The 25,967-nt window shown below is 38.9% G+C and overlaps 1 protein-coding gene across 1 annotated transcript in view; it reads right to left on the reverse strand.

Moving 5' to 3' along the window:
• Positions 1-642: 642 nt before the first annotated feature.
• snd1 (staphylococcal nuclease and tudor domain containing 1) overlaps positions 643-25,967 on the reverse strand; it is a 184,096-nt gene continuing 158,771 nt past the window's right edge. Inside the window, exons 19-24 of the mRNA XM_056237387.1 lie at positions 14,381-14,504; positions 12,762-12,831; positions 11,571-11,684; positions 9,620-9,823; positions 3,373-3,417; positions 643-1,532 (exon numbers count right to left, since the gene is read on the reverse strand). Of these exons, the coding sequence (XP_056093362.1) occupies positions 1,467-1,532; positions 3,373-3,417; positions 9,620-9,823; positions 11,571-11,684; positions 12,762-12,831; positions 14,381-14,504 (623 nt within the window). The 3' untranslated portion in view covers positions 643-1,466. The remainder of the gene's footprint in view (positions 1,533-3,372; positions 3,418-9,619; positions 9,824-11,570; positions 11,685-12,761; positions 12,832-14,380; positions 14,505-25,967) is intronic.

A 25,967-nucleotide genomic window follows, 5' to 3' on the forward strand; every position in this document is an offset into this window, starting at 1 on the left:
CGTTTTTGGTTCATTTACATGTCTTTGGTCTGTGTTGCGTTCATATTTCATTCATTTCACAATTTGCAAATGCACAAATGTAATTTAAAACACGTGGTGTCTGCATTGTGATACATGACCATCATAAATTGCCATCACAGGAATACATTCTTAAAATGTATTAAAAGAGACCAGTTCTTTTTCTTATTGCAATAATATTTCACAATATTACTGTTTTCACTGTAATTTTGATCAAATAGCCTAAAAGACTTTCCAAAGCTAAACCTCACCGTGTGGACAATAGTGTATGTAGTTATAATAGGTGACAAATTGTTACTTAAAATTGTAAGTAACAATTAACTTTGATACTTACAAAGTTCACTAACAACTTTGTGTTGTAAATTTCCAACTTTATAATTATTATATACTTTACCATATTATAAAGTCCATATTAATTATGAAAATTAATATCAAATCAGTGAAAGTACCAGAAACTATTTTTCTCAGTTTAAGCATTGTTGTTACTGTGTTTTGCCATTGTAACATAGTTTGGTGTCATTTAGAGGCACATTAAAAACACTATAGTGACTATACCATGTTGTAAATAGTCAAAGAAAGGAGCTCACCATAACCACATCCCTCAAAACCAGTCAGACAACAAGGCACTTTGCTCATTTTTATTCATCAGATTTAAATACAATGACTGGGTCTACCTCAGAAAGAAACAAATTCATACACTGCTTCCGTATGGCGGCAAGAGCAGGAAAGGAAGAAACGATGACCGTTGAGTAAACCTCACAGGGAAGATGCCCAGAGACGCTTGTAAAGGTGCTGGCAGCGGTTCTTTTGCCACAGAGAAAGAGAAAACACACGTCCTACACAAATGCCCAGAAATGTCACTGAACACTCAGATCACATCAGAAAGAGACAAAAATACGTTCAGTCAGTTCACTTGGTTAGTTTTGATCTACCTTCAAAATATCCATATATATATCCCATATATAGAATCTCATGATTAGGGAGGCATTTCTCAGCAAGCTTTTGAGTTCATGGTTGCTCTGTGCATCCCCTCATTTCTTTAAAAATCTTGCCCCAAAATATAGAAATCTGATTGGGCAGATCAGGTTTGCTATGATGGTGTTTGACAGCTGGTGATTGGCTAAAAATGTACATGAACAAGATGTTTGGCTATCATGTCAAAATTTAAGATTAAGGTAAATAAATTGGTCCTACTTAAAGCAGCTACAGTAGCCTACTTGCTTTAAAAAAAAAGAAAGAAAATGATAAGAAACAAAGTCCTTGAGCAGAAGAGAGGATATGCACAGAGTAAAAAAAACAACAACTAAAAATAAAAAATGGATAGAGGCAAATGTTCAACGTTAGAAAAAAAAAAGAGCATTCGGATGTTTTTGCGTTTTTTTCTCCCCATGATTTTTGTGTTCTCTGCAAATGCATCCGGTCTTCCACAAGGTCTTTGGGACAATGACTTAGCGGCGGTACCCAAACTCAACTGCGTCGTCATCACGGAAATCTCCATAACGCCAAATGTTGAGCTGCAAATAAAAGGCAAAAAAAATAAATAAATCATGAAACACGAGTTAAAACATATCTTTAACTGTACATGTCATTGTGGAATTGAAATACTCAATACTTAAATCTCATAATTACATGTGTAATTTAATTCAGATTTCAATTGCGGTTTGGACACTTTCACTAAAGTGCCGTCTCTAAAGTTAGGTTGTGACAAAATAGTTTCCAACCGCAATTGTGCATATACGAGAATTTTAGAGACCGCATATTGAAAGGAAGGAATAAGGAAAACAAACCCTCAAATCAGCAGATCTTTGCTGTTTTTGAACGGGCTTCTTCTGCACCAGTGGACACGTAGGGTAAAGCAATTGTGTTGAAAAAAATTGGTGAAACCCACCCTAAATCCTAAATAACTTAAATGAAACATTAATAAGCTGCAAAATGAGGCTTTAAGTCATTTGACAGCACTGATCCACCATCATTAAGTCCTGATAAGCATTTGTGCTCATGTATCTGTCAGACTGAGGCACAGCATGTAGACAGGATCATTAAAACACGAGCTGGTCTGTAACATCATCACACCTCAGTAATAACGAGGCGAACGGTCGTTTACGGTCCTCTTTAACTCCAGTCCCTTCACATCCAGTCACGCGTGAAGTCTTTACATCCAACAAATTTCATCGCAGCCCTTCTTTCTCACATCGGGTTTGAAACATAACCCAGTGAAATGTTTCATTTACGTGATGGTGGATGGTTTCGGCTTCAGAGATTCTTAGTGACGACGGGAAATCATTTTGTATGTCATACAGGCTTTTATCTTTTTTCTCCATTTCTGTGGTCGATGTGTGTGTGGCTGTTAACTCGGAGAGAATCTATGATAATTAGCGCCGTCGTTAGAAGGGATATCATCATCAAAGCTCTTGGGTTGGCATGGTTCTCTCTTCTGCTTGAGTCGGCCTGTCATATGGAGCTATGTTTGAGCCAAAAGACTGTGTTTGATGTGAACCATGCTGCAGTTATAGGTTATGCTACAGGTAAAAAATGCATGCCATTCATTTAAAATCCTTCACGTGTTAAAATAATTGAACTGCAAACTGAAGCACGTGAAATTGCGTCATTAACATAACGTCACACAGTTAGATGATCTTTTAGAAGTAGGGAGTTTATCACACAGCATCTACAATGCCGCAACACCTGTAACCCTGGTAGGTGGACATTTCTATTCTTCTAACCAGATTTCACTTCTCTGTTTGCAATCAGATCATTTTAAGTTGGAAAGTTTTTAGTCCAATGATCCAGTAAGTGACTTCATTCAAACAATCAGTTCAAAACATTGCTTATGTAAAGAGAGAATAGACTAGAGACTCACATGGAGTTTTCAGAGAATTATTCATTCCAGTGTGTTTCAGTTTAAAACACGAGCTGTGTCATATTCTGTGATAGTTTCTGAAGAGCGCGAGCCCTGTGTGTGAAATCTCAAAAATGTAAACAAGCTCTTTGCTGTTGCAACGTACACATACTATATACACTGTGGATTCTGAAAAGTTTTCTGTAATGTTTTTTTTAAATGGTGAGCATAAATGTATGAATTATGGATTCATATCATTTGGTATTTAGTTGTTTTCACTAAGTGTCCTTTTTTTTTGGAAAGAAAATAGTTTTGTGAGAATCACCCTTCAATTTAAGGGTTTACTTTGCTGGATATAGCAAATGATGACAAAATGAACGTATTAAACAAGATAAATAGTGCATGCTTAATTTTACGAGAAGTGTGCAATTAATAGTGATGCATTTTTCTTTTTCCGCTGTGATTGACCAATCAGAATCAAGCATTTCAGAGGAATGTAATAAAGATGATCTTACCCTGGCACTCTTGGCAGATTCCTGGCCATTCAGATATTCAGTCACCTATGACAAAAAAAGGAGAGGTGCATTTAGACAGAGCAGGGCCTAATGTTGTCCTAACTCCTTTAACATATCATTGAACATCTTAAACATTAGATAAATGACACACATTACGTTATGGAGGACAGAGATTGTTTTCCAAGATTGATGCTGTGCTGAATCTACATCAGTCAATCACAGTAAGTGCATCTTGTTTAGAAGATGTTTTAACAGGCCTTCATCTTGTTGAGCTGTTCTCTGATCATAAGGGTAGCGATCAGTGCCATGTTCTTGTAGAGTGTGTATTCAATAATAAGTGAAAGTGTGGGTGGTTCTAGCCACTAGACGGCCTGTCTCTCAAGCTCTTTCTTTTCCTGCGGCCCACAAATATCTGTATCACAGGCACAGGCCTGCACAACACTAAACATATTGACCATTTCTGCCATAGCAAGGATTGAGGCATAGATGAGTCAGAGAGTGGGGATTCTCCTCATTTCCAGTAACATTAGAAAGCTGGAAAGGTAGAACCAGGTAAGGATGAGATCACAGCAGAGGATTTAATGCACAAATATGGCAGACGTTAAAAAGTGTAATGTGTGCTCTTTTAGTGGTGTGTTTGTGTGCAGGGGCTGTTATTATTTAGAGGGGGTTAGTTGGCTGGCTGAAGAGCAGGTGATTCTTCAGTGCTTTAGGTCGGACACACGTGAAGAGAAGAGACGGCGAGGTACATCTGGACAGCAGAGAAAAGTGCAGCTAACGCAGCCTCCATCCATCAAGCGTTCGACGCCCCATGACATGCAACACAGCACCTTACGTGCCACACTCTCACACACCACCATCAGCAGTTTTCACACAGCAAAGGGGCCAAGACTCTTGTGCTGCTTCAAAGAAGCCAACATTAGAGCTGTGCTGATACGATCATATAGGACAATTCAGCAACATTTCAAGATTACAGATTCACAGATATTAGAGTGCACTGATAAGAGCTGTGCATTAAATCAAGATATCCAATGATCAGTTTCCAATTATTAGTATTATCTTAATGCATATTGTATTTTGTGGTAGTAGGGGTGTACAATATGATTGATTGCGTACACATGATTTGGTGTGTATTGGAACATTTTAGTACAATAAGCTGCGAAAAGAGAAGAGAGAACGTGATCATTAAAGATCAATCATGTCTGCACTTTTTCTCATACATGGATGCTTTATTGCTCTAATGCTGCATTAAATCATATTAGCCTAAATCATCATCATATCAGAATCAGCTAAAAATACACACATTTTCCACTTGTGTGAGTTACTTCTGTTACTCCTCACTTTTACGGGTTCAGGTGGTTGTTTTACCAATCTGCAGACTGCAACTGAGTCTCTCGGCATGAAATGATGGGACAGTGATCATATTTGTGGTGTTCTTCGAAACACACTATAATACCCCAGTAATACAGGCAGCTTGAAAATCAAAGCGTTCATGGACACAGCCGCACAGCATTCGAAGAGAACAGTTTGGACTTTGATCATCTCAGTACAGAGATTAAACAACAGAAAGACACTGTAGCTGAAATGGCTTCTCTGTCCCACATCAAGCCTGTGTTCAATCCACAGGGCACAGGAATGAAATGGGGTTTTTAGGCAGCGATGCGTGTCATTCAGCATGTGTCCCGGCCCGTTTGTGTGGATGAGTGTGTATTTGATACTAGAGGAGCAGAAAAATCCCCATTCTAAGCGCAGCTAACTTTTGCTGGTTAAGTGGTTATAGAGCTGTCAGGAGCAAGGCATGATGGGATATGACTGGACATGGGGTGGCCAATAAGTGCGTGATTGCAAACCAACTTACTGTAGTTGAGCTGAAATAATCTTTTGTTTTTAGCCGTTTTAGTTTGTGTTCTGTCACGACTCACGAGTGCTACGTTTTTTATGATGGCGTATCAAGTTAGGAATAATCCAATTTAAGTCATCCCTGCACTCATCTAACAGTTTTTGAATGCAAGAAAGATTTGATTATCATCAAATCTTAAGAAATATGTCTGACTGGATTCCTTTAAGCAATTAGTTGAGAACATTAAATAAATGTTAAAGGAATAAAACAGGAGAGGAACAGACATGTAAACCACTATTTTAAACCCCATATAACTTTCCATAAACTGCTAAAAAGCGCTCACAGGACAATTTCATCACAGAACAACCGTAATAAAAATACTACACCTCCCTTGGGCTTTATCATCTGGACCGTACAACTCAATATCACAAGAATATGACAGAGAGAGAGAGAGAGTGATTACCCATACTCGGAATTTGTCCTTTGCATTTAACCCATCCAGGTTAGCTGAGATCATAACATCTCCAGAAGGTCATTATAAGCCAACAACAGCAAGACCTTCAAACTCTTTCTGAAATCACAAGTCTAGAGTTAAGCCAATACTGAACGCTTTAGGATAATCTCACGGAACAAATCTCCAATAACACTGTCTGTATTCTATGACTGTAACCCTAATTAGTATGTGAGCTTGTAATTACCATGTAAAACTAATGAACCAGTGTCACTGATGGTATGCTACAGTAAGCTAACGCTTAGCACTGGTGTAGCATAAAATGCATGGCACCTGTTTCAAACCATATGAGCTGCGTTGCATGCTTTTGTTTTACATGCAGAAGGTGTAGCTTGAATGAAGTAACTTGTTGGTTTGATGTAAATTCGCCTCTTACTTTCAATCGCATGCCCTCTGATAACATACAGACATGTCATCTAGCATACACAAATAAGAAAGAGCAGTGTTTGACAAACACAGGGAGGGAAATGACACATCGATTTCAGCTATCGATCCTGAGAACTGATGAAGCTCGTGCACACTTATCGGAAGGCCTGTGTTATCCGCGCACAAGTGCAGAGAAAGAAAAAGAGAACCGGGGGGCCTTATCTGACACTCTCTCCTACTCTCTCTCTCCGTGTCACACAGACGTTCCCATATCTGACTCCTACTTTCACGTTAAAGATTTTCTTTCCCTCTCTCGTTTGCCTTGTACGGAGATTCAAGGACTCGTTCCACACTAGACCGTAGTGAATGTGACGGACTGACTGACGTATGGACTCTGGTCTGGAGACTTCAGCAAAGTAAAGATTTGCTGATAGCAGGAAGTCAGGTGTCAAGCAGATACCCTTCAGAAGCAGAGAGGACATAGGGAGAAATGATCACAGAGCACTGTTTAAAAAGGAATAGAATATCAAAAGAAAGACAAGGGGGATGGGGAGTCACGGGCGGGATGGCACCGTGTATTATGAAGGCAGTGTAAATAATCGCTGTATATTAACAGCGTTTTAAATCACAGCTCATTTAACGAAGGAATGAAAGGTTTGATTCACTGCTTTGTCTTTAATTCGGAAGATTATGATTTATCACACCGCTTTCACCGACATGCAAATACATGGAAATTTCCAAACTACATCCTCCAGCACACAGTGTGCTGCACTGGAGGCCAAACCAGCAGCAGAAAAAAAGATGGGGAAGGAGAGAGAGAAGGACAGAGAAAGAGAGTGTGCGTGAGTGGGAGAGATAATGAATGAGAAACTGAATGAAGGAGAGAGTGAGATGAGAGAATTTTTATGAAAGAGCCAAGGGTGAAAGCTAAAGTACAGAAGACAAGTGGCATGGCGCCACCACACTATACTAAAGTGCCAGTGCTGTCCTAAAAAAATGACCGTCTGGCATACAGGATGTGTGCCACTACGTGCATTCAACTGCTAATGGACTGTAATAACGGTGTTATAAGATGGTTATTACTAGGGCTGGGTATTGACAAATTTCACAATTTGATTCCGATTCGATTCAATATTGATTATTTTGGATATCAGGTACAATACATGGCAAATTTTCTCAAGGAAAACAAATCTCTTAACTAATGCTGTAAACTATGGGAGTCAGTTGTTGCCTACTATAATATTCAAGGTAAAAATGAACTGATTTGTAGCTATACAAACACTTAAATTACACTTTTATTTATTTTTATAATAATAAAGTTATATGAAATATAAACATTTAAATGGTGGCTGTCATAAAAACTTGCCAGATTTATTCAAACATGCATTAAATATCAAAGAACATTACAAATTATAATGAATATGTAATATGGTGCATATATTTAGCAAAATGCTCCTCTTTAGAGTTAATTTTCTAGCTTACTAACGAGTTTATGGTCACATATGGTTTTTCTGAGGTAAATGTGACGTTACATTGTTTACAAGTTGTTTTACTGACGTCTTTCCACGGTTGAAACACTGATTGAGCGATTCCATGTGACATGATACGGATTTCGATAAGTTGTACTCTATCTTTTAACACACTTTCAGACGTTCATTCATGTTTATTTCGCGCTGTAACTGGTATTATTAAGGCGGAAGAGGAGATCATGTGCGCTCCGCGCTGCTGCTTCTTTCGAGCTGAGCCAGAGCGATCTCACGCCACAGCGCTAAAACGGTATTTATGTTTTTGAATTTCATAAGAAAATGGACGTAATTTGAAATTTGAGACTTTATTTAGTATTAATAGTAACAAAGCACAAAGATTATTGCGAATTATTGGATGGGATGCGCACTATGTTCCATTCATTCATCAAATGAAAACAGGATGACTAATCGATTCTTGAGATTTAAGAATCGATATCGGTTCGTAAAAATGAGAATCGATTAATATCGAGAAATCGATATTTTTTTCCCAGCCCTAGTTATTACACATTAATAAAAACTTTTAACACCAAGAAAAAGTGGAGATGCTTTTGTTTTTGAAAAATAAAAGGTTCCAATCTTGAAATAAAACACTTCACTAAAGGCGAGGCGTGTGATTTCTGAGCCACTAACGTCATTGAACATTATTTTTGCCATTTCGTTCTGTTTCCTGAACACACTGGTCACTGGTTGTGCCAATGTTGCTGTGTTACGCTGGTCAGGATGCTTTACACTTTTCAGGAGAAAATCAACCTAGAAATGTCTTGTAGCTGGCTAGGAGAAGCGAAAGCATTTACTTTACCCACTTCACCTTGGCACATCTTAATAAAACTACTGGTTATTTATGCATTTCTTCTGACATACTGTATTGTTGAACTAAAGCATGTGTGTAGTGTACAGTAGTTGAGGTACAGTGCACATGCCTGAGCACTAGTGTTTCATAACTGTGAGTGTGTGGAACGGTAGCAGAAGTGTCTGCCACTGAAGTCAGACAGCTCAGCTCTATACAAGCACCTCAAACAACCTGTTAGTACAATAAAAAAATAAAGCGCGAGGGAGTGAGAGGAGGGGACGAGTGAACCAGAACAGCAGTGTTCCTATGGGAACAGGGAAACGGTGGAACTAAGCATATGGAGGGTGTTTGTGACAGCCACGTCAGAGTCAACAAACCCTTACTCAAGACTCAAGTTCATAAGGCAGACTGCTAAGAACAAACCTGTATGGTTTGATTCAAGAGCAATAACAGAAATAACGTCAGGGTGACACAAGGTTAAAGGATAAATACAGATGATCAAAGAACGGGTTCAAATGTCTCTAAATTCAAACGGTTCAAACAGAAGAGTTTGTAGCTTTTAAGTCTTACCTCTAAGGGCTATCACATAAACAGCTACTGAATGACATTTGAAAAGTTAAACAAATAAACTAGGGCTGCACGATTAATTAGCTAAAATCAAAATTGCGATATGGCTTAGTGCGATTATCAAATCACAAAGGCTGCGATTTAAATAAATGAACACAGTATTATTACATTATTATTATCAGGTTTTATTTTACAGTGAAATGCAGTCCTAGAAGAAAGCACAACAAATCTGGAGCTTTTAAAATCAAAACAAAACAAAAAAGCACTGTTATCAGAAAAATCGGATTCGAATTTCCGTGCAGCTCTAGAAAAAATCAAATCGCTGAAAGTAAAAACAGTGTTAAAACAAAAAGTCCTCTAAGGTCCTGTGTGAGCAGCGGTGTGTTTGTATACACTGACACAATGTCACAAATGAATGCAGTAAGTTTTAAAAAGCGAGACTGATGAAGAGAGGATAACAAGGGGAGAACGAATGGTCAGTGCTTCATAATAATACAAAATGGCTGCCGTCAGAGGCCCTGCTGTGAAACAGCGAGGTGCATTTCAGGGCACATAGATTATGCTATAACCCACACCGAGCTAATGCTGTCTCCGCCTCAAACTAGCTGACCAGTGGCTTCATGCTTTTTGTATTCAGATCTACTTACCATTTTCTGGAGGTGCTTCTCTTTCCGTACGTCCACCATGACTAGGCCTTCTTTCACCAGACCCAGACCCACGTCATCTTTAGAGTCAGCAAACTGCAGCGTGACGTGCGGGCAGACGAGTCCACTGTACTCCACATTCAGCAGACACTGTATGTTATGAATGTCCCTGACCAGACTGTCCACAGCGTCGGTCCGAGCGTCGTCCTGTGGGTGGGGTCATTACAAGAGCATGTCACATATCCATGTATCCCAAACCTGCTTTCATTTCTACAAACTGCCCTCAACACACACACTTACAATTACACACACTACTACACAAGCTATTGATAGACACTCCAAGGTCCTCAAGCGTGCTCTGAGCCAATCAGACTCCATCGTTCAAACTCGCCAGCTCCAGAGTTGCTCATTCATCACACTTGCACACAAAAACACACAAGCACTGCGATAATGATAAATGTAGATTTGCAAAAAAAAAAAGGATCAAAATACCTCCACACCAACACAATGTTTCGCAAATGTTCGACGCATGAGGTGAGATACAGATCTGATCTTTCTCGCTCATTCACACACACACAGCTCTTGTGAGCCAACCCAGTCTCCATGGCAACCTCAGAGCATGTTCCCCTTGGGGGGAGTTATGGTGGGGGTACGAGATACAGAGGCCATCCAGAACGAGAGAAAGAGACAGAGATAGAGAGAGAACAATGTGCCTACCTCAAAGATCACAAAACAACAGCAGTATTAACAGGGCAGGTGGCATGATGCCACACCTACACACACAAACACACACCTACACACACAAACAGACCTGCTGGAAAGCGTTCTCTCGTATGCATTTCGTCACACAATTTAATAACGCGTAACTAGCATAAAGGCTTAATTTGGGATATTACCACTCTAGGGTACTGCTTGCTACAAGGAACACACTGAATACGACCTACTTTAAAAGAGCTAGTATGTTTCATCAAAGTCCCTTTTGAAGAAAGTCTGTTCAGTCGACAACCATATTTGCAACGCCTTCGGGCAGCTATTTCGGGCAGCTTTTTCGGGCATTCAAGACCAAGTCCTATCTATTTGAAAGGGTAATCCTGAAATCTAAAACTGCTCGCCGAACTCACAATTAAATAATATTTTAAATCAGCAACAAAATCTGACATGAACTGTCCCATAAATGTTGTTTCTTATGCTCAAATAGCATTAAAAAAGCTTATTTTCCAGGCTAGACCAGCCAATGGGCATGTGCAGTCTTAAGCGAGAGTCTCAGGCTTTTATGGGAACAGGAGCTGCAGTGACGCAATGACTTTACCAATCAGTGATTGGCTTTTTTGCTTAGAAGGCGGGACATATTCCGCCATATTGCACGTTGCAGTGCAATCCCATTTATAAGTAATAGGAGTGAACAGTCTTTCTATATCTGTAGTCTTTGGCTACATTTGTTACAAGTCGCATGACCTCATTACGTGCATATTTAATTCAGGAAGTATTGAGAAACTTATTTTGATTGATTTTATTTATCATTTCATTATTAATAAATAAATTATATAAATATTCATATATATAGTATACAATCCCTCAGTATACTCCCTATATTTATATACATATAACATTTATTTATATATTAATTTATTGACAAGCTTTAGAAATACATAGCAGTGTACTTCTGGTTTATTTTGCACTGTGGAATATAAAACCCTAAATAGTCTAGCGTCGTATGGCTATTCCATGCAGAAAATTAGCATCCTTTGCAGAAACGGTCAGTTGTACGGTAGTACGCCATTCCAAACACCCAAAACAGCTAAACTAGCATGATGTGACTCATAAATTCCTGTCTTTTATAACCCGGATGTGACTAGCTTGTGCGTGCATGCTCTACGTGGACCTGTTTGAAGGCCACGGTGTATGATCAATCACACTGGAGTGTGCGTATAGACATTTTTGTGCGATAACTTACGTCCTGTGGGACTTGAATGTAGGCAAACGCGTACTCTGTAGCCTGTGGAGGGAGTGTACGCGTGCTGAAGGCTGGAGGAAGCGCTGCAAGACGTGTGGAGGATAATATCTCTCTCTGAAACGACAAGAGAGAGAGACTGTCACATTGTTGTGTTATAAAACAGACTTCATACCTCTTTCATACACCAACTGCCTGTACCAAGGTCCTCATTAAATGGAGGAGGTGTGAGTACAGCACAGCAGATAAAAGCAAAGTCAAGGATAACGCTCCACTCCTCCACATGCCACACTCAAAGCCAGCAACACAATATGAGAGAGACGCACTCTCTCTCTCTACTGGGTCGCAGTTGAGCGCTGTGGTCATGTGTCTTCAGTACAGAACATGTGAACGCAGCAGGCTAAAGAGGCTGCTTAGCACAGAGATGGCGCAAAGGCTCATTTCAGCTTTGAGAATAAGAGAGAGACTAAAAGAAGGGCAAACAGACAAGACAGCTGAAAGTACAAAGCAAAAAGACTGGCTTGTTCTGTATGGGGGGGTTATACAGCAATATTTAAGAGGATGAGCAGCAGAAACGCATACATCATGAACAAGGTGGACCCTAGAAGTATTTGAACACAGAATTTAAGATCTGCTACTTTATGTTTTGTTACTACATTGTCAGATTATTATATGAAATCTAAATCATAACAAAAAAAAGGCATTTATCAGAGTGATTGAGCAGAGGTGGATAAACAATGATATCAGATTCAGCACAATGCTCTTACAACGAGGGTTAAGATATACAGAACAAAGAGCAAGTGTCCAAAGAGAAAAGAGAAGAAAAAGGAAGGCACAGGGAATATAGAGATGAGAGAGAAGGCCTGTTGTGTGGGACATGTTTAAATCACATGACCACCTGCATCTTTTCTCTTGTGCTGGCCTGGAGCTTTCTGCCCCGGGCAAAAAAACAGCATAGCATGCTGGGTACTGCATTCTTAAAGCCCCCTTTAAACATACTAACACCATTTCCTTGCAAATTATTTTCCACTTGTGTGGCATTTGACTGATGGATTCAGTGCTGGCTTTTGAAAGCACATGCAGTATTTTAAACACAATTCAGAACATTAATCTGTCAGCACCTTTTTTCTCCACTCAGGAGACGCTGCATGACATCCAGATTACGCATCAACCTTCATGCAAGCTGATACTCACGTTTCCATAGTCGATGTAGAACACGTGAACCTTTGCTGGATTTTCAACTCTCTCAATGCGTGCTCTGTACCTACAGAAAGAGAGAGAGTTAGAGAACAACTTGATGTGGAACTTCTAAACAGAACAGGTTTGCCACCAAATGGCACTTTGGTACCCACGTTTCCACTGACTTGCTGGATCCAAACTGCTTTTTCTTCAAGGAAACGACTGAAAGGGGCTACACTGCATGGCACCAATTTACCAGCACTTTGTTGATGTAAAAGAGGAGTTTAAGTGATCTGAAAACACCCCACTTTAGAAAGAGCAAAATACTAGTTTTGTGCCCCTAACTGTACAGTACAGGCAGATCTTTTATGGGTCAGAGGAGAGAATTGATCTTGTATTCATAACCTCATGCTCTGAAAGCGCAAAAAGCCTCTCATAATCATAAAGAGTAGTTCAAAGCTCTGTGTGACACCTCAAACAAAAGAGAAGTCAAAGAAGAGTTTCCATTCTCATATAATCATATAACAGACACTCCGACCCACTCGAGCCCCCCTGCCCACTCCAAACCATCTACTTATGCTAAATCGCCTCAATCATCCCAACCACCACCTGATCCAGGGACCCATGAGAAGAAGAAAAAAAGTCTTTCTGCTGGCTGCAGACTGATTTATGTATCACTGACTCGTATCACTGAAGAGAAAGTGCCTGTTAGCAACAAACATAGCAAACATCTGAGGCACTAAACAGAAAAGAAATCAAATTCTAGGAATATCTTTGGGTGGAGTTCAAATGAGATTTTAAAAGAGCAAGACAACATTAACAAAAACACCAGCATATGCTTGAATAATGGGTCGACCCCACTGAGGATGCAGTCTGTTCACAGTCTACAAGATGACAATAGAAGCTTCCAGACTCTCTAATGGAAAAAGAACTCGGAGCAGTCCAAGGTCCCGCAATCTAGGGCAGATTATACTCATAACCAACAGATGGTTAACTATAAAATGATTTCAACAATGAATAAGAAGTTAAAGCGATCCCTGTTAATATAGTTTGCTGAGAAATTATGCCTTTCTGCTTTTAATCTTTATTCACCAGTTATCTTCCTTGAAACCAAGGATGCACAGTAATTGATGTAATCAAGTAATTGAATTGATTTTATCCCAATATTATAAATTTTTTCCTTTAATGTTTATTATTTTGTAATGCAATTTGACATGTTATATATAATAATTGCCATTATCCAATGCATGCAAGTTAATCATTAAAATCACCAAACTGATGCATAAATTCACTTGTCATTTAAAAATGACTATTTAAATGACTAAATATATTAGATATATTTAATATTGCCCATTTATTGGTTATCAGCCATAACAAAAATAATTTTCATCCATAAAAACAACCCAATTTTATTATAAGTACATTCCTACTTGAAACATCAAATGACCTGCACACACTTGCCACATAAGCAAGATGAATCTTTACCTCTCAAAACCAGACAAGAACATCCTGCACAGCAACTCTGACAAATATTTTATTACATTTACTTATTAAAAGAAATGAATAAATGAAAAGGTCTTTGGTTTAAACCAGGAAACTCAGCTTCATTAGGAGATTTTTTTTTTGGCTCTCACCATTCTCCGTCAGCAAACTTTGCGATGCAGAAATCCCCTCTGCGTGGGGCAAAGGATCCTTCCACCGGAGGCTGGGCGGCAATCTCTCCTCGCATGCTCTCCATCAGGTTCTCCAGCTTAGTTCCTGCAGACATGAGGACGACAAAAAGGTGAACATCTCTGTGCAAACCATCACACTTCTCAGGAAAGTCGGGAACCATCAGGCTTGCATGACTTGATTTGGCTCCACGTTCAAAGACCAAGAACCATCCCGACGAACTGATTGTATGATTTATAACATAACGGGCCGATTTGGTGAGGTATTGAGCCATTATCCTGCGTGTGACTGGCCTCTGCTTACATCGTTTCTCCAACAATGAAGCCCTGATAGCCCTGGAGAGGAAGAGAATATTATCCTTGTTTAGCCAAACGGCAAATACTAAATTACATTCACTTGTTGACAACCAACATCCATTGAGTTTTTGCTGGGCCTGGGGTCTGTTGCAATACGGAAATAATATTGGATTAAGACCCACAAATCCGCACCGCTCTAGCGCACTAGAGCCCGCTTAAGGGGGGACGTGTGACCCAAGCATGCTCTCAAATCAACCAAAGGCAAGTAAGGTTAATATCAAAATTGTTTGAAAGGCCTTTTTAATGAGAACGTCCACTACAAATATTTACTTTTTCTTTTTACAGCCAGACTCTTGCAGCTGTTCATTCATTTCTCTCAACAACAGAGCAATCAGTATAATCGCTGAGGTGTGGGGTTTGCTGGGGTACGGATACGTGACAAAATGGCCCCACAGTCAGGCATGAATAATGTCGTAAGAGCGCAAAGCGGAGAGAGAAAAAAAAAAAAAAGAGCGAGAGCTGTAATGTGCGACAAACACCAAACATCCCTCCAGGAAAGCTGTTAAAAAAAGCCAACTAATGGGCCTGTCTTAAGCTGCTCACTTTCACCCCCCTCCTCTGACGTCACTGGGGTTATTATGAAAAAGGTTTGCTAGCATCAGATTATTTGCATGTATTAAATGAAAAGACATTGTCATGTCCCGTAAATCTACATTCAAGCAGCCTTAAGCCTGCATGCGGCTAATTAGCATGATGCCAACTCAAACAGAGCAACGCTAGCGTGTGAACGTATGCTTGTGTACGTGTGAGGGGCGCAGGGGGTTTTAATGGCAGATTTCCAAAGAGGTGCGGCTTATATGTTCTATTTTATTGGCTAACCCACCAGCATCCAGCCTGCTAAACGGTTAATTAGCACATATGGGAAGACACGTGCACACACATATACACACAAACCTCTCAGCTGATCCTCGCACAGTAGAGATATTAGCTGCGTTTTGAGGAGGCAGCAGTTTTTGAGAAGTGGGGGAGGGGGGGGGACGTGGCTGTGTGACTGTGGGTAGAGTAGCGTGTCAGATGACAGCTGAATGTGTAGCCTTGATTTATTAAACTAATTTAAAAAGTTTTGCATTTTCTTCCCAGGCAGCAGGGCAGCGAGAGTGTGTTTCCCCGGCTTCGTTCATCCATGCCCCACTTCCAGCCCTGCGAGAGCTCGCTAAATAATAAATAAGGAGGGGGTGTCCTCCGTACGCGTTATAAAGGTTTAATGGAGGCAGCGCGTTTAACCCAATTAATCCAAGAGGCACTCAATTAGAACGCATGGACCGGGCAGAGAAAAAGTCTCTATTATAGACGATGGGTGCTAATTAAAATTAATGCACTGGCGTTATAATACATGTCAAAGAATACTAAACTCACTCCCCAAACACTGTTGAAGGAATCGAAAATGGTTCCAGATGTCAAATTTCATTCTTTATCAGGTGACAAAACATAACAAATGATGTTTGATGATGTCACTATTGGAAGGTGGCAAATATGATATTAATACAGAATGCGGAAAGGTTTTTAGTGAATAACTAATTCATGTTTGTTCAAACTATTATTTGACTTCAAAAGACTGCGTTTCATTAAAGAAAAAAACCCACTGTTGTCAAAAACAACAACCCAATCAACTGCCAAGGGACAATATCAAGTCCCGCCCCAATTTTTTATTCATCAAGAAAATTCACTGGGATATACTTCACAATAGAGAAGGAAAGATGATCTCAATTTGCGTTTCATGCTTACTTTAAGGCATGCTTGGTTCGTTTAAAACAAACTGTTGCGATTGTTCTGTTAGTTTGGTTCATTTGATTACGTGTGAACACTGTCATCCGAAAAGCGGGTCTCGGTCTGCTTCCAAACGAAAGCAGTTTGACTGAAATATGAATGCAACTCGGACCATAGACATCTAAAGAACAAAAAACACACTAAAAGAACAGAATGCTGAATCATACAAGTTTTTTGTTGTTATAGAAGCTACGTTGCCCATTACAGTTCGGTACAGGTGTCAGAAACGCTGTTTTCTTGCTACAGAATTTCTACTCCTGTTTTGATTCCTTTACACATTTTATAAACTCTTCACAAGTTCTCAGCTGGTCAAAATATCATCATATGTAATGTACGCACATATACTGTACAATGAGTGCATATAGCCCAGAGCACAGCATCATTTTGGATGTTCATTAAAATATATATTTTTTGTATAATATATGGGTTCGGTCTTAAACATGAGTGTAAAGGGCAAGCGAACCAGGACAAAATATTTTCTTTCTTTTTTTGGTCTGGACCAAAAGAAAACTAAGAGAAGCGAACTACAAGTGTTAACACCCTAAGCAGTACTGTGAGAGTACCATAGTTGTAGTGACTGATGGAAACACCATAGTACTTACATATGAAGAGTTTGGTTCCAAAACGCGATAAACGCCATTTAAAAAAAAAAATTAGTTACTGCAAAAATCAGTATTGTATCTGGTTGGTATTGAAAAGTCAATGTTTAATTTGAAGAAAAATGCAACATCCGCCCTGTTATTCTGTCATGTTTTCTCCCTTTCTTTCCAAACCGCGACAAACGCCAGTCTCCCTTCTCTGCAGAATGCGATATATCCGCTCTCAACCAATCACAACGCACCATTCCACGCAATGTAAACCGTAACGGCAGCGCCTTAAATACACCCGGCTTCCTAGTTTTTCTTATCTATTTTGTACTTTTCGATCAACAAACAAACAAAAAAATGAATAATTTTGATGGCATTGATGAACCTGTGGTTGTTTCTGCGGTGGGTAAGAAACGTAAGGCATCGAAATCGAATAATTTACGTGAGGAGATTAAGAAGATGAGGCACTCGGGAGGAGGAAAAATGTTTTCAATCTTCTTTACAGTTCTTAATAAAAATATTATACTAATAAACTTACGTTGTTGTGTATTTTAAACAGTTTCAATATGAAAAAAAAATGGATTTATTGCATTCTGGAGAAAAAAATAATCCGTTTTTATAATAAATCTTTGAAAATCAAAACCTGGATTTTTTTGGTTATTTGTTATTATGACCTACAAATGCTATATGAAAGTTTGAAACATAAAATAGTGGTTTTCATCTTTCCACTTTTTACTAAAATTATTTTACTCAAGTTTTGGAACCAAACTCTTCATATATACCATGGTACATGTAGCATGGTATTTATTTACTTTAGAGAACATGTTACAATGTTGGGGAAAAACACTAATACCATTGTACTTCTATGTTAATCAGCAACTTAATAGAACTCTTGGGGAGACTTTGTCAACTTAAAAATGAAGTACTGTTAATTTGTGTTTTTGATCTAAAAGCACACTAACAAGACCTGCAGTGGTCCATATGGTGTGGGTTCAGATGTTCAGCTCTGCTTACGTTCCCTGTATGCTTCATTACATCCTCCTTGGCTGATATACTGGAGGATATAATGAAGGATTCAGCTTTAATTACGGTGGGGTCGTGTTCTCTAGTGCCTACTGTAAATCTGTAACACTCCCCTGACTGTGTGTGTGTGAGAGAGAGTTTTCAGTGCAGCGTGCTTTGCACACAGCTAGCTCGCGGTCAGTGTGTAATGTTAATTAGCACAAGCTGAACATGTCTACGGATTTGGGCTCACCTCCTGCTCTGATGAGGAACGAGTGAGCGTTATAGAGGACATGAGGTGGGAGCTCACAGATGAGCCTGAGAAAGTCAACTATGAGAATAAACGGTTTTTATACAGATAACAGTGAGCAGGACGGTCAAGGACTCTTAGCTAATGTAAATGTTTAATCTCTAAAGTCAAAGGTTCTCTGCATGAAAAATGCCTTTCTCTCTTACACACCAGGGTTATCTTTTTGCATTTTAAAATTACTTCTCATTTTAGACATATTTCCCAATTTATATACACTCCAAAGTAACAAATTGCATTCAAGAACATTACATTTCATTAGGGATGGGCATTTTTGTCAATTTCTCTTTTCGTTCTCGTCTCAAAAAACCATCATGAAAAGAAAATATTTTAAGACTGCTACATGTCTATATGAAAACATGAATGTATGTATGACTAGAAAAGTTAATGCAACATGCATATCCTGGGGTGTTTATTTTTTATATGCCACTCTGAAGTTGTGTTTTTTCTGATGTCTTGATGTACATGCACATCATGTCCATCTCTTCTATCAACACAGGAATAATAACCATCTCAAACATGTCACCATGATCTTAATTGACTGAACTACATTAACCTTCACATTTCCATCTTCACCATTTTATTTGAATCACTGTAATAGTCACTTGTTTGGCAGATGAAAGGCTCACAGGTTAAGCTGTGAATATTTACAAGAAAGTATTAAAAATGCGAGAATCCTAGTTCGTTTTAAAGGTCTCCATCTCACTTACTCTATCTGTGGATGATTCACTCTTTCCATATGACACAGTCTTGACATTACCAGCTATGAGGGATGAGCACTGCTTTTACACGTGGCATAGCTGCAAAAAGCCCTATAAATAACCCACACCTGTGTTTATTTGCATTGGAAAGATGAATCTACCGTAATAGTATCCAGTGGGTCAAACACTTCCACGCCTACCTCACGTTACCCACAATGCAACCAAGAGGGATCAACCTCTCACTGAGCTTTTTATACTACCGGTATTTGAAAACAACAGCTGGAGAAAGAGAGAAGGAATCCACAGAGAGAAAGGTCGATGCCACAGAGACGGGAGAGCATTTCAATAAATATCATGTTCATTGCTTCTCTGGATCCCATAATTAATTGTTTGCCAAGGCGAGATTCACTATTATTATGGCTCATATTCAGGGTTAGAGATCCCACGTTGTTTATGCCACATCCTTATGGCTTGATAAGAGGTGTACTATTATTTGTCCGAGTAATTAGACTTACAATTTTCGCCTGGCAGATGAAATAGATAGAAAACAAATCCCATTGACTTAGGTTGATATCTGTAGATATCAATATGCCATATATACAGACTACAATATCAGAGATGTAGGGGTGGACTTTCTTTGACTTAAGCAACCACCTAGCAACCACAATGTACTAAAAAGCACTCAGAACACCTTAGCAACTTCACTGAAATGCCCTCACAATTCCTTCTTAAAATGTATTTATGTTCTGCTATGGCAGTAGCTGAGAGCAAATCATATGCAAATGCACAGAGAAGAATGATTAGACCTAAATATCAACGTTATTGAGATATTATTCCATCAAACGATTCCCAGAGGGAACGAGACTAAAGAAATGAGACCATATAATACTGGTGTTTCCAAATCACCACATTAAACAGAAATTCAGCCACAATTCCCATGCATAAATACTGCATGTTGAATCTAACTACATGAACCTAACGAAATCTGCAAACAACCCCAACTCAAGAAAAAAGTGACATTATATTTTAGACTATTAAAGGAATTGTTCACTTAAAAATGAAAATGATGTCATCATTTACACACCCTCAAGTTGTTTCAAACTTGTGTGAGTTTCTTTCTTCTGCTGAACACAAAAGGTGATAGTTTAAAGAATGTTGGTAACCAGACAGTTGATGGGCCCCATTGACTTCCATGGTAGGAAAATACTATGGAAGTCAATGGGGTCCATCAACTGTTTGACTGTATTGTACTGAGAATAATAAAAACAAACAGTAGATTACAGTAAAACACAGCATTAAAATCAATTACTTTTCAGAATAATTGAAATTACAAACAATATATATATTTTTTTTTAAAAAAAAGTCAAATTCCAGGCACATTATCACGATAATTATCACGATTATGTGTGAGTTGTATTAATTTTTTCATGAAATTGTTTGATTAAAAAAAATCTTAATGGTCCTAAAAATGGCTTAAGAAATTATTAAACATTACATTTAAATATCATTAAATATTAATAATAATATATGAGATGTGTTCAACACTTCTAAATTATGTAATAAGCAAATATGACACACAGTGTGTGTATGGCAGTTAAAAAAAATAGTTAGTGGTAGCGTAATCAACTTAATTGTTTAATTTGACCACAAGTACAAGGAACGCCACCCACGGAGAGATGCATCTAAAGAAAGAAACAAGCACACACACTCGCCAATGAGCACCCCTCTCTCAAAGCCATTTGCAGTAACGTCTTTATCTCTTTCAAACAGTGATGTTCATTCTCTCTTTTCCTTCATCTCCAGGTAAAAGCGGCAGCCCACGCCGAGCTTAAGGACAAAGCCACATTTCACACTGACACCGGGGCGGCACGTGGTGGCGTGGGCTGGGCCACCTGTCCGCTCGTCTCATTAAACATTCATTGGCGGGTGGACGGGGTCCGTTCTGCAAGGATGAGGGTAGTATTAAAAGAATTTCACCTCCCCTCCCGGCGCTCGTGATTGACTCTGAGCAGGAGAAGATGCGGACGAGCCCCAGTGGGGGAGGGAATGGGGAGAAAGGCAGATAGAACGACCTCAACGAGAAAAGATTCACACACTGCACATCTACAGGCTCCTCCAGCTGCTTATAGCATTACATTAGGGAAAACAAACAGAGGCAGAGAGACTAAAAGCCTCTGTTCAGCAGTGGGGCGAGAGAAACACAACAAATGCATGTTCATACACACGGATGCACATAAAGAGGGATATAGACAAAACAATCCCAGGGTTGTGCACAATGTGCCCCGTTTTGGTGTACAGACGGCACAGCGGTTTCACAGCAATCAGTGCCCGGTGCTAAATTACAGCTCTGTGATTTCAGAGCCATTGTGAAGAAAGGGCAGTGGCAGCATCTGCGGCCTTTCCCTCCCGTCACGCAAGCTGTGGGTGAAACCCCGACTCTGCGCTTTGATTGCAGCTTTACAAATATACCCATAAACCTCTGCAGTGCTCCAGGCTTGGAAGTGTGCAAAGCACCTTTTTGGTTTCTGCCTCTTTTAAAGTGGACATGGTAAAGAGGCTATTTTGGTTCAATAATGCTTCATAAAGCCAAAAGACTGAGAAAACCTGGCTTTGAATGCAGTATTATAATAAAAAAAACAATGAAATACTTTTTTTTTGGTGAAAAAGTTAATGCAAAAGAAACTTTACTTAATTTTCAATCTTAATTTTCTGGGAGCTAAACTGATTTTCTCTTCTGATTTTCGGGTGTGCATCAACAACACTAAAGTTAATTATACAAAAAAAAATACAATTAGTAAATATTACATTTAATAATAATAAATACAAAGACATTTATTATTGTATAAAATAAAATACATTTCCTAATGAGCATTATTGCTAATTGACAAAAAAATCTTCAATCAAAGTAAGGAACATTACAGACACAATTACCTAAAGCCTCTTCTAAATCTACAGAACAGGGTTTATCCCTGACAAACAGGAGATGCTCAGACTACACTCGAGTGCTAATCAAGAGTGCTTCACACTGCGGCTCACACCTCCACGCCTACAGACTCCCCTCCAGCGCTGAAATCAATACAAAGTACCAGCGTTCACCCCCCTTAATTAAATCAATATCAAAGCATCGTTTCCAGTCACTCCACTTGTGAAGCGCAACCAACGAAAAAGAAGGATGGCTTTGCAGAGGACCAACAGTAAGGTAATAAATGGAACCAGAAAGTGGTAGATGTTTCTGGGAACAGCGAGTACAAAAAGCAAGAGGGCTGGACCTCATTAGGTGTAAAACAGCTGTTGCATGTAGGGGTAAGTGTTGGTGGATGTGTATAAACTGGCACCTGGTAAGGGAACCACTCCAGTCATTAAGCTCTGTGCCAGAGACGGCCTCCCTACCCTCACCCGCCAAACTAATACAACCACTGCCCAAGACACTCATGCACCAGAATTATCAAACAGATGTACAGTATCACAGTCTCTGCTGGTTACAGGCAAGGATTTAACCAAAGGTTTTACCATCCCAAACTGCTGGGATGGTAAAAAAAAGTAAAAGGACAATTTAAAAAAGGCAAAACTATGTGTTATACAGCAATACAAAAATAAATAAAATATATTAACTTGTTAATATTTTAACATTTCGGAAAATCTGCCAAACTATTTTAATGTCTGTAACATCTGTACCAATCAGACACAATTATTCATTATATTTAATGTTTAATATTTAACTTGTTGAAAATTCAAATTCTTGTCTATATGAAGACAAAGGATAGTAAAGTTTCCCTCCAAAGGAACAATTCCTTATTGGCTCACTCACCTCCAGAGGGTGTGACATCTTCACACTTTAAAAGATCACTGATCACAGGGATTCTTAGAAATTCTGATGTGAAGGCGATGCTGAGCTAGAAGTCTTCTAAGGACCCTTAAGTTTGTGCCAGGCTGCGGCCTTGCCTTTCCATTCACCAAAATCCCTCTGATTCCAACTGGTCCTCCCTCATCAAGACAACATCAGCAAAGTTCAACTGGAGCCTCAACAAATTGAATCAGGACTGTTTTATATTAAAAAATGGGCGAGAGATGCAAGTATCAAACTTAGTCTTATTATTTGCTACTTTAAGTATATCCCTACCCCTTTAAAAGAAGGGTGTTAGAACTAAGAAACTGATGGTTTGCTCATGAGTGTTGATCTGCTCAATACTATAACTTCTTGCTTTCCTGTATTCTGCTTCAGCTCTCTTTCCCTTGCTAAACTGTATGCATGTGTATGTTAGATTAGTCCAAGTGTTTAGTTAAGTTAATAAAGTCTTGTTCGTGTCACATGTAAAGTTGTTTGTGGTTAATGCTCATATACTGTAGTCCCTAATCATGCAGATTTTGGCTACATGCCCTGAGTAGTACTGTACAGTAAGGAAACTGACTTTTCTTAGAATTAATAAATAATTAATACTGAGCATTCACTTGACAGGTTAAGTTGATTGTTTTAGTAATTCTGCGACATCAAGTTAATTATATTAACTGATTCAAATAATTATAACAAGTTGTAATTAATTATTCATACTTTTCTTGAGCTAATTTGCTGCAGGCATGCAGTAATATAAAAATAAAATTAAATACAATGTACATTAAAAAAAATGAAGGTTTAAATTTAAGGCAGAGAAAATGTTTGATTTTGTTTTTAAATCTTTGATCTTAAAAAACAATAGTCAAATTCCCTTGTGTTTTCCAGTTTTGTCATGACAGATCCACACATTATAAAGTGCAGCGCACAGAATAAAGACCTAACATAGCATACATAATTATACTCACTGCAAACTGACAATTATACTCCCAAATATCTACACAAGGTGACAAACCCATCTCTGTTATGAATTAGTTTCCACCAGCTGAAGACAAAACAACAGTGCATGCTGACGCTAATGCCGAATCGAATAAGTCAGTGGAGGTAACTGAAAGTGTTCATTACTTTACTGAGGTTTCAGTTACACAACTACATAGCACCCCCCACCCTAGAGAGAAATTACACACGGCCTCTGGAGATACACACAAACGTTCCTTTGCCCAAGGAATTCCATTTCACTACTGATCCCACACGTTGAGTAATTAAATCTAACTAATTAAAGAACACAGAGAAAAGGAAAAGAATTGACAGAGAGAGAGACAGCGTGCGCAAGCTTTTCCCTTCTCCGCATGGGGTGCTGGAAACCGGAGATGTTATCAGGGCGATTTGTGGGTGTTTAGAGTCTTTTAAATGAAGTCGTGAGCTGAGATCATCACAGCGTCAAGCCATGCATTAACCGCAGACTGCGCAGTGCTCATAAGAGATGGCAGCTTCAGCCCTGTGATACCACAAAATCAATCAGAGCTGTTTATTTTCAGTCAACACCACTCTGGATAACAGCCTGAGTTTCATTCGCAGGGAAAAAATAACTATGCAGAGGTTGCAGCAGACGTGTTCAGATTTTCGCTCTGATTGAATTTCAGTAATTTCAGAATTTTAGATTACACATGCTGTAATCCTCCACACTTCCCTCTAGAGATGAGTTGTCAGAAGACATGGATTGAGAGTTGAGCTGCAGGAAATAGCTGTGCATGTATTGGCTTAGACTACCAGTTCCATGATCACAAAGTGGATCTGTGAAATGAATCTGTAAAAACAACTGCAAAGGACTGAATCTTTTTAAAGTAAATAAACTTGGCGGCCACTTTGGCAATGAGCAACTTATCTGCCTATCAAATGCTGAAAAGACCAACATTTCTTCTTCACACTGGCTTTGGTGCCAAGTAGTAGCAAAAAATTCCTCTAATTGGAGACAATTTACTGACTATAGAAAAATTTGTTTGAGAAAAAGGTCATCTTAAGAATGTGATTCCTGTTTTCCTTTTTAAAGCTTAAAGGACAAGTTCGGTATTTTACACTTAAAGCCCTGTTTTAAGATCGTTTCTGATGAAATGGAACGGTTAAGATTGAAATTTGGACACATGCTGCTGTCCCGAGAATTTTCGTTTTTTTGTGGTTGCTGTGGTTCTGTGGTTAAAGTGCCACAGAGCTTAGGTTCTTTTACAGTGGCAATATATATATACACATACCACACTTAATTCACACACTTGCATGACACCCTGACATCCACACTGTATTTCCATCTGATGTGTCAGTGACTTATTTTTTCATTTTATTAGAATTTTTTATAAATATTCAAATGATGTGAAACGCTTCTTTCAGCAAGACCACCATTAAGGAAGAAAGTGGAATTATTAGATGCAACATTTGTAGACATAAAAAGTTATGTCATAATCAAAAGGCTCGTCTTCAAAGTGTTTATGAAAATCGTGCCTGCCCTGTTAAAATTTCCCTCTCTTTCTGAAGTTGCTGTGAGAAACTGGTAATGAAATTGCAAAGCGACTTGCTTGTAGGTTTTTATAGGGCTCTGCTTTGAAGTGCTCTACAAGGAATGAGACCTCCTTAACACAGTTTGGAGAGAGTGTGAAAAGGGGAAAAAGGAATGACTTTCAGTTGAAAATAACAATCTTGTTTCTCTAATGAGCCCATCTCTCCCTCTCTCTCTCTCTCTCCCCATCTCCAATCGTCTCAGTGGAAAACATTGGCCAATTAAACAAAGGAAAAGATGCACACTTGCTGGTTCATCTGACAAAAAACAAGCCCTTAAAAACAACAAAAGAGCAACAACAAAAAAGCCAAAACAGTGCAAAGCTGCAAACATACTGCATATTCAGCTCAGCGTTTTTCCTTATCTTCTCGCACTACTTCCTCGCCTATTTCCTGTTTTCTATCTCACGTCTCCCTTCGTTTTTGCACTACATTTGGTGTGACCTGATTTTCT

This window comes from Rhinichthys klamathensis, unplaced genomic scaffold (assembly GCF_029890125.1).
Source record: "Rhinichthys klamathensis goyatoka isolate OS25496 unplaced genomic scaffold, OSU_Roscu_1.1 h1tg000485l_1, whole genome shotgun sequence".
Taxonomy (NCBI): domain Eukaryota; kingdom Metazoa; phylum Chordata; class Actinopteri; order Cypriniformes; family Leuciscidae; genus Rhinichthys; species Rhinichthys klamathensis.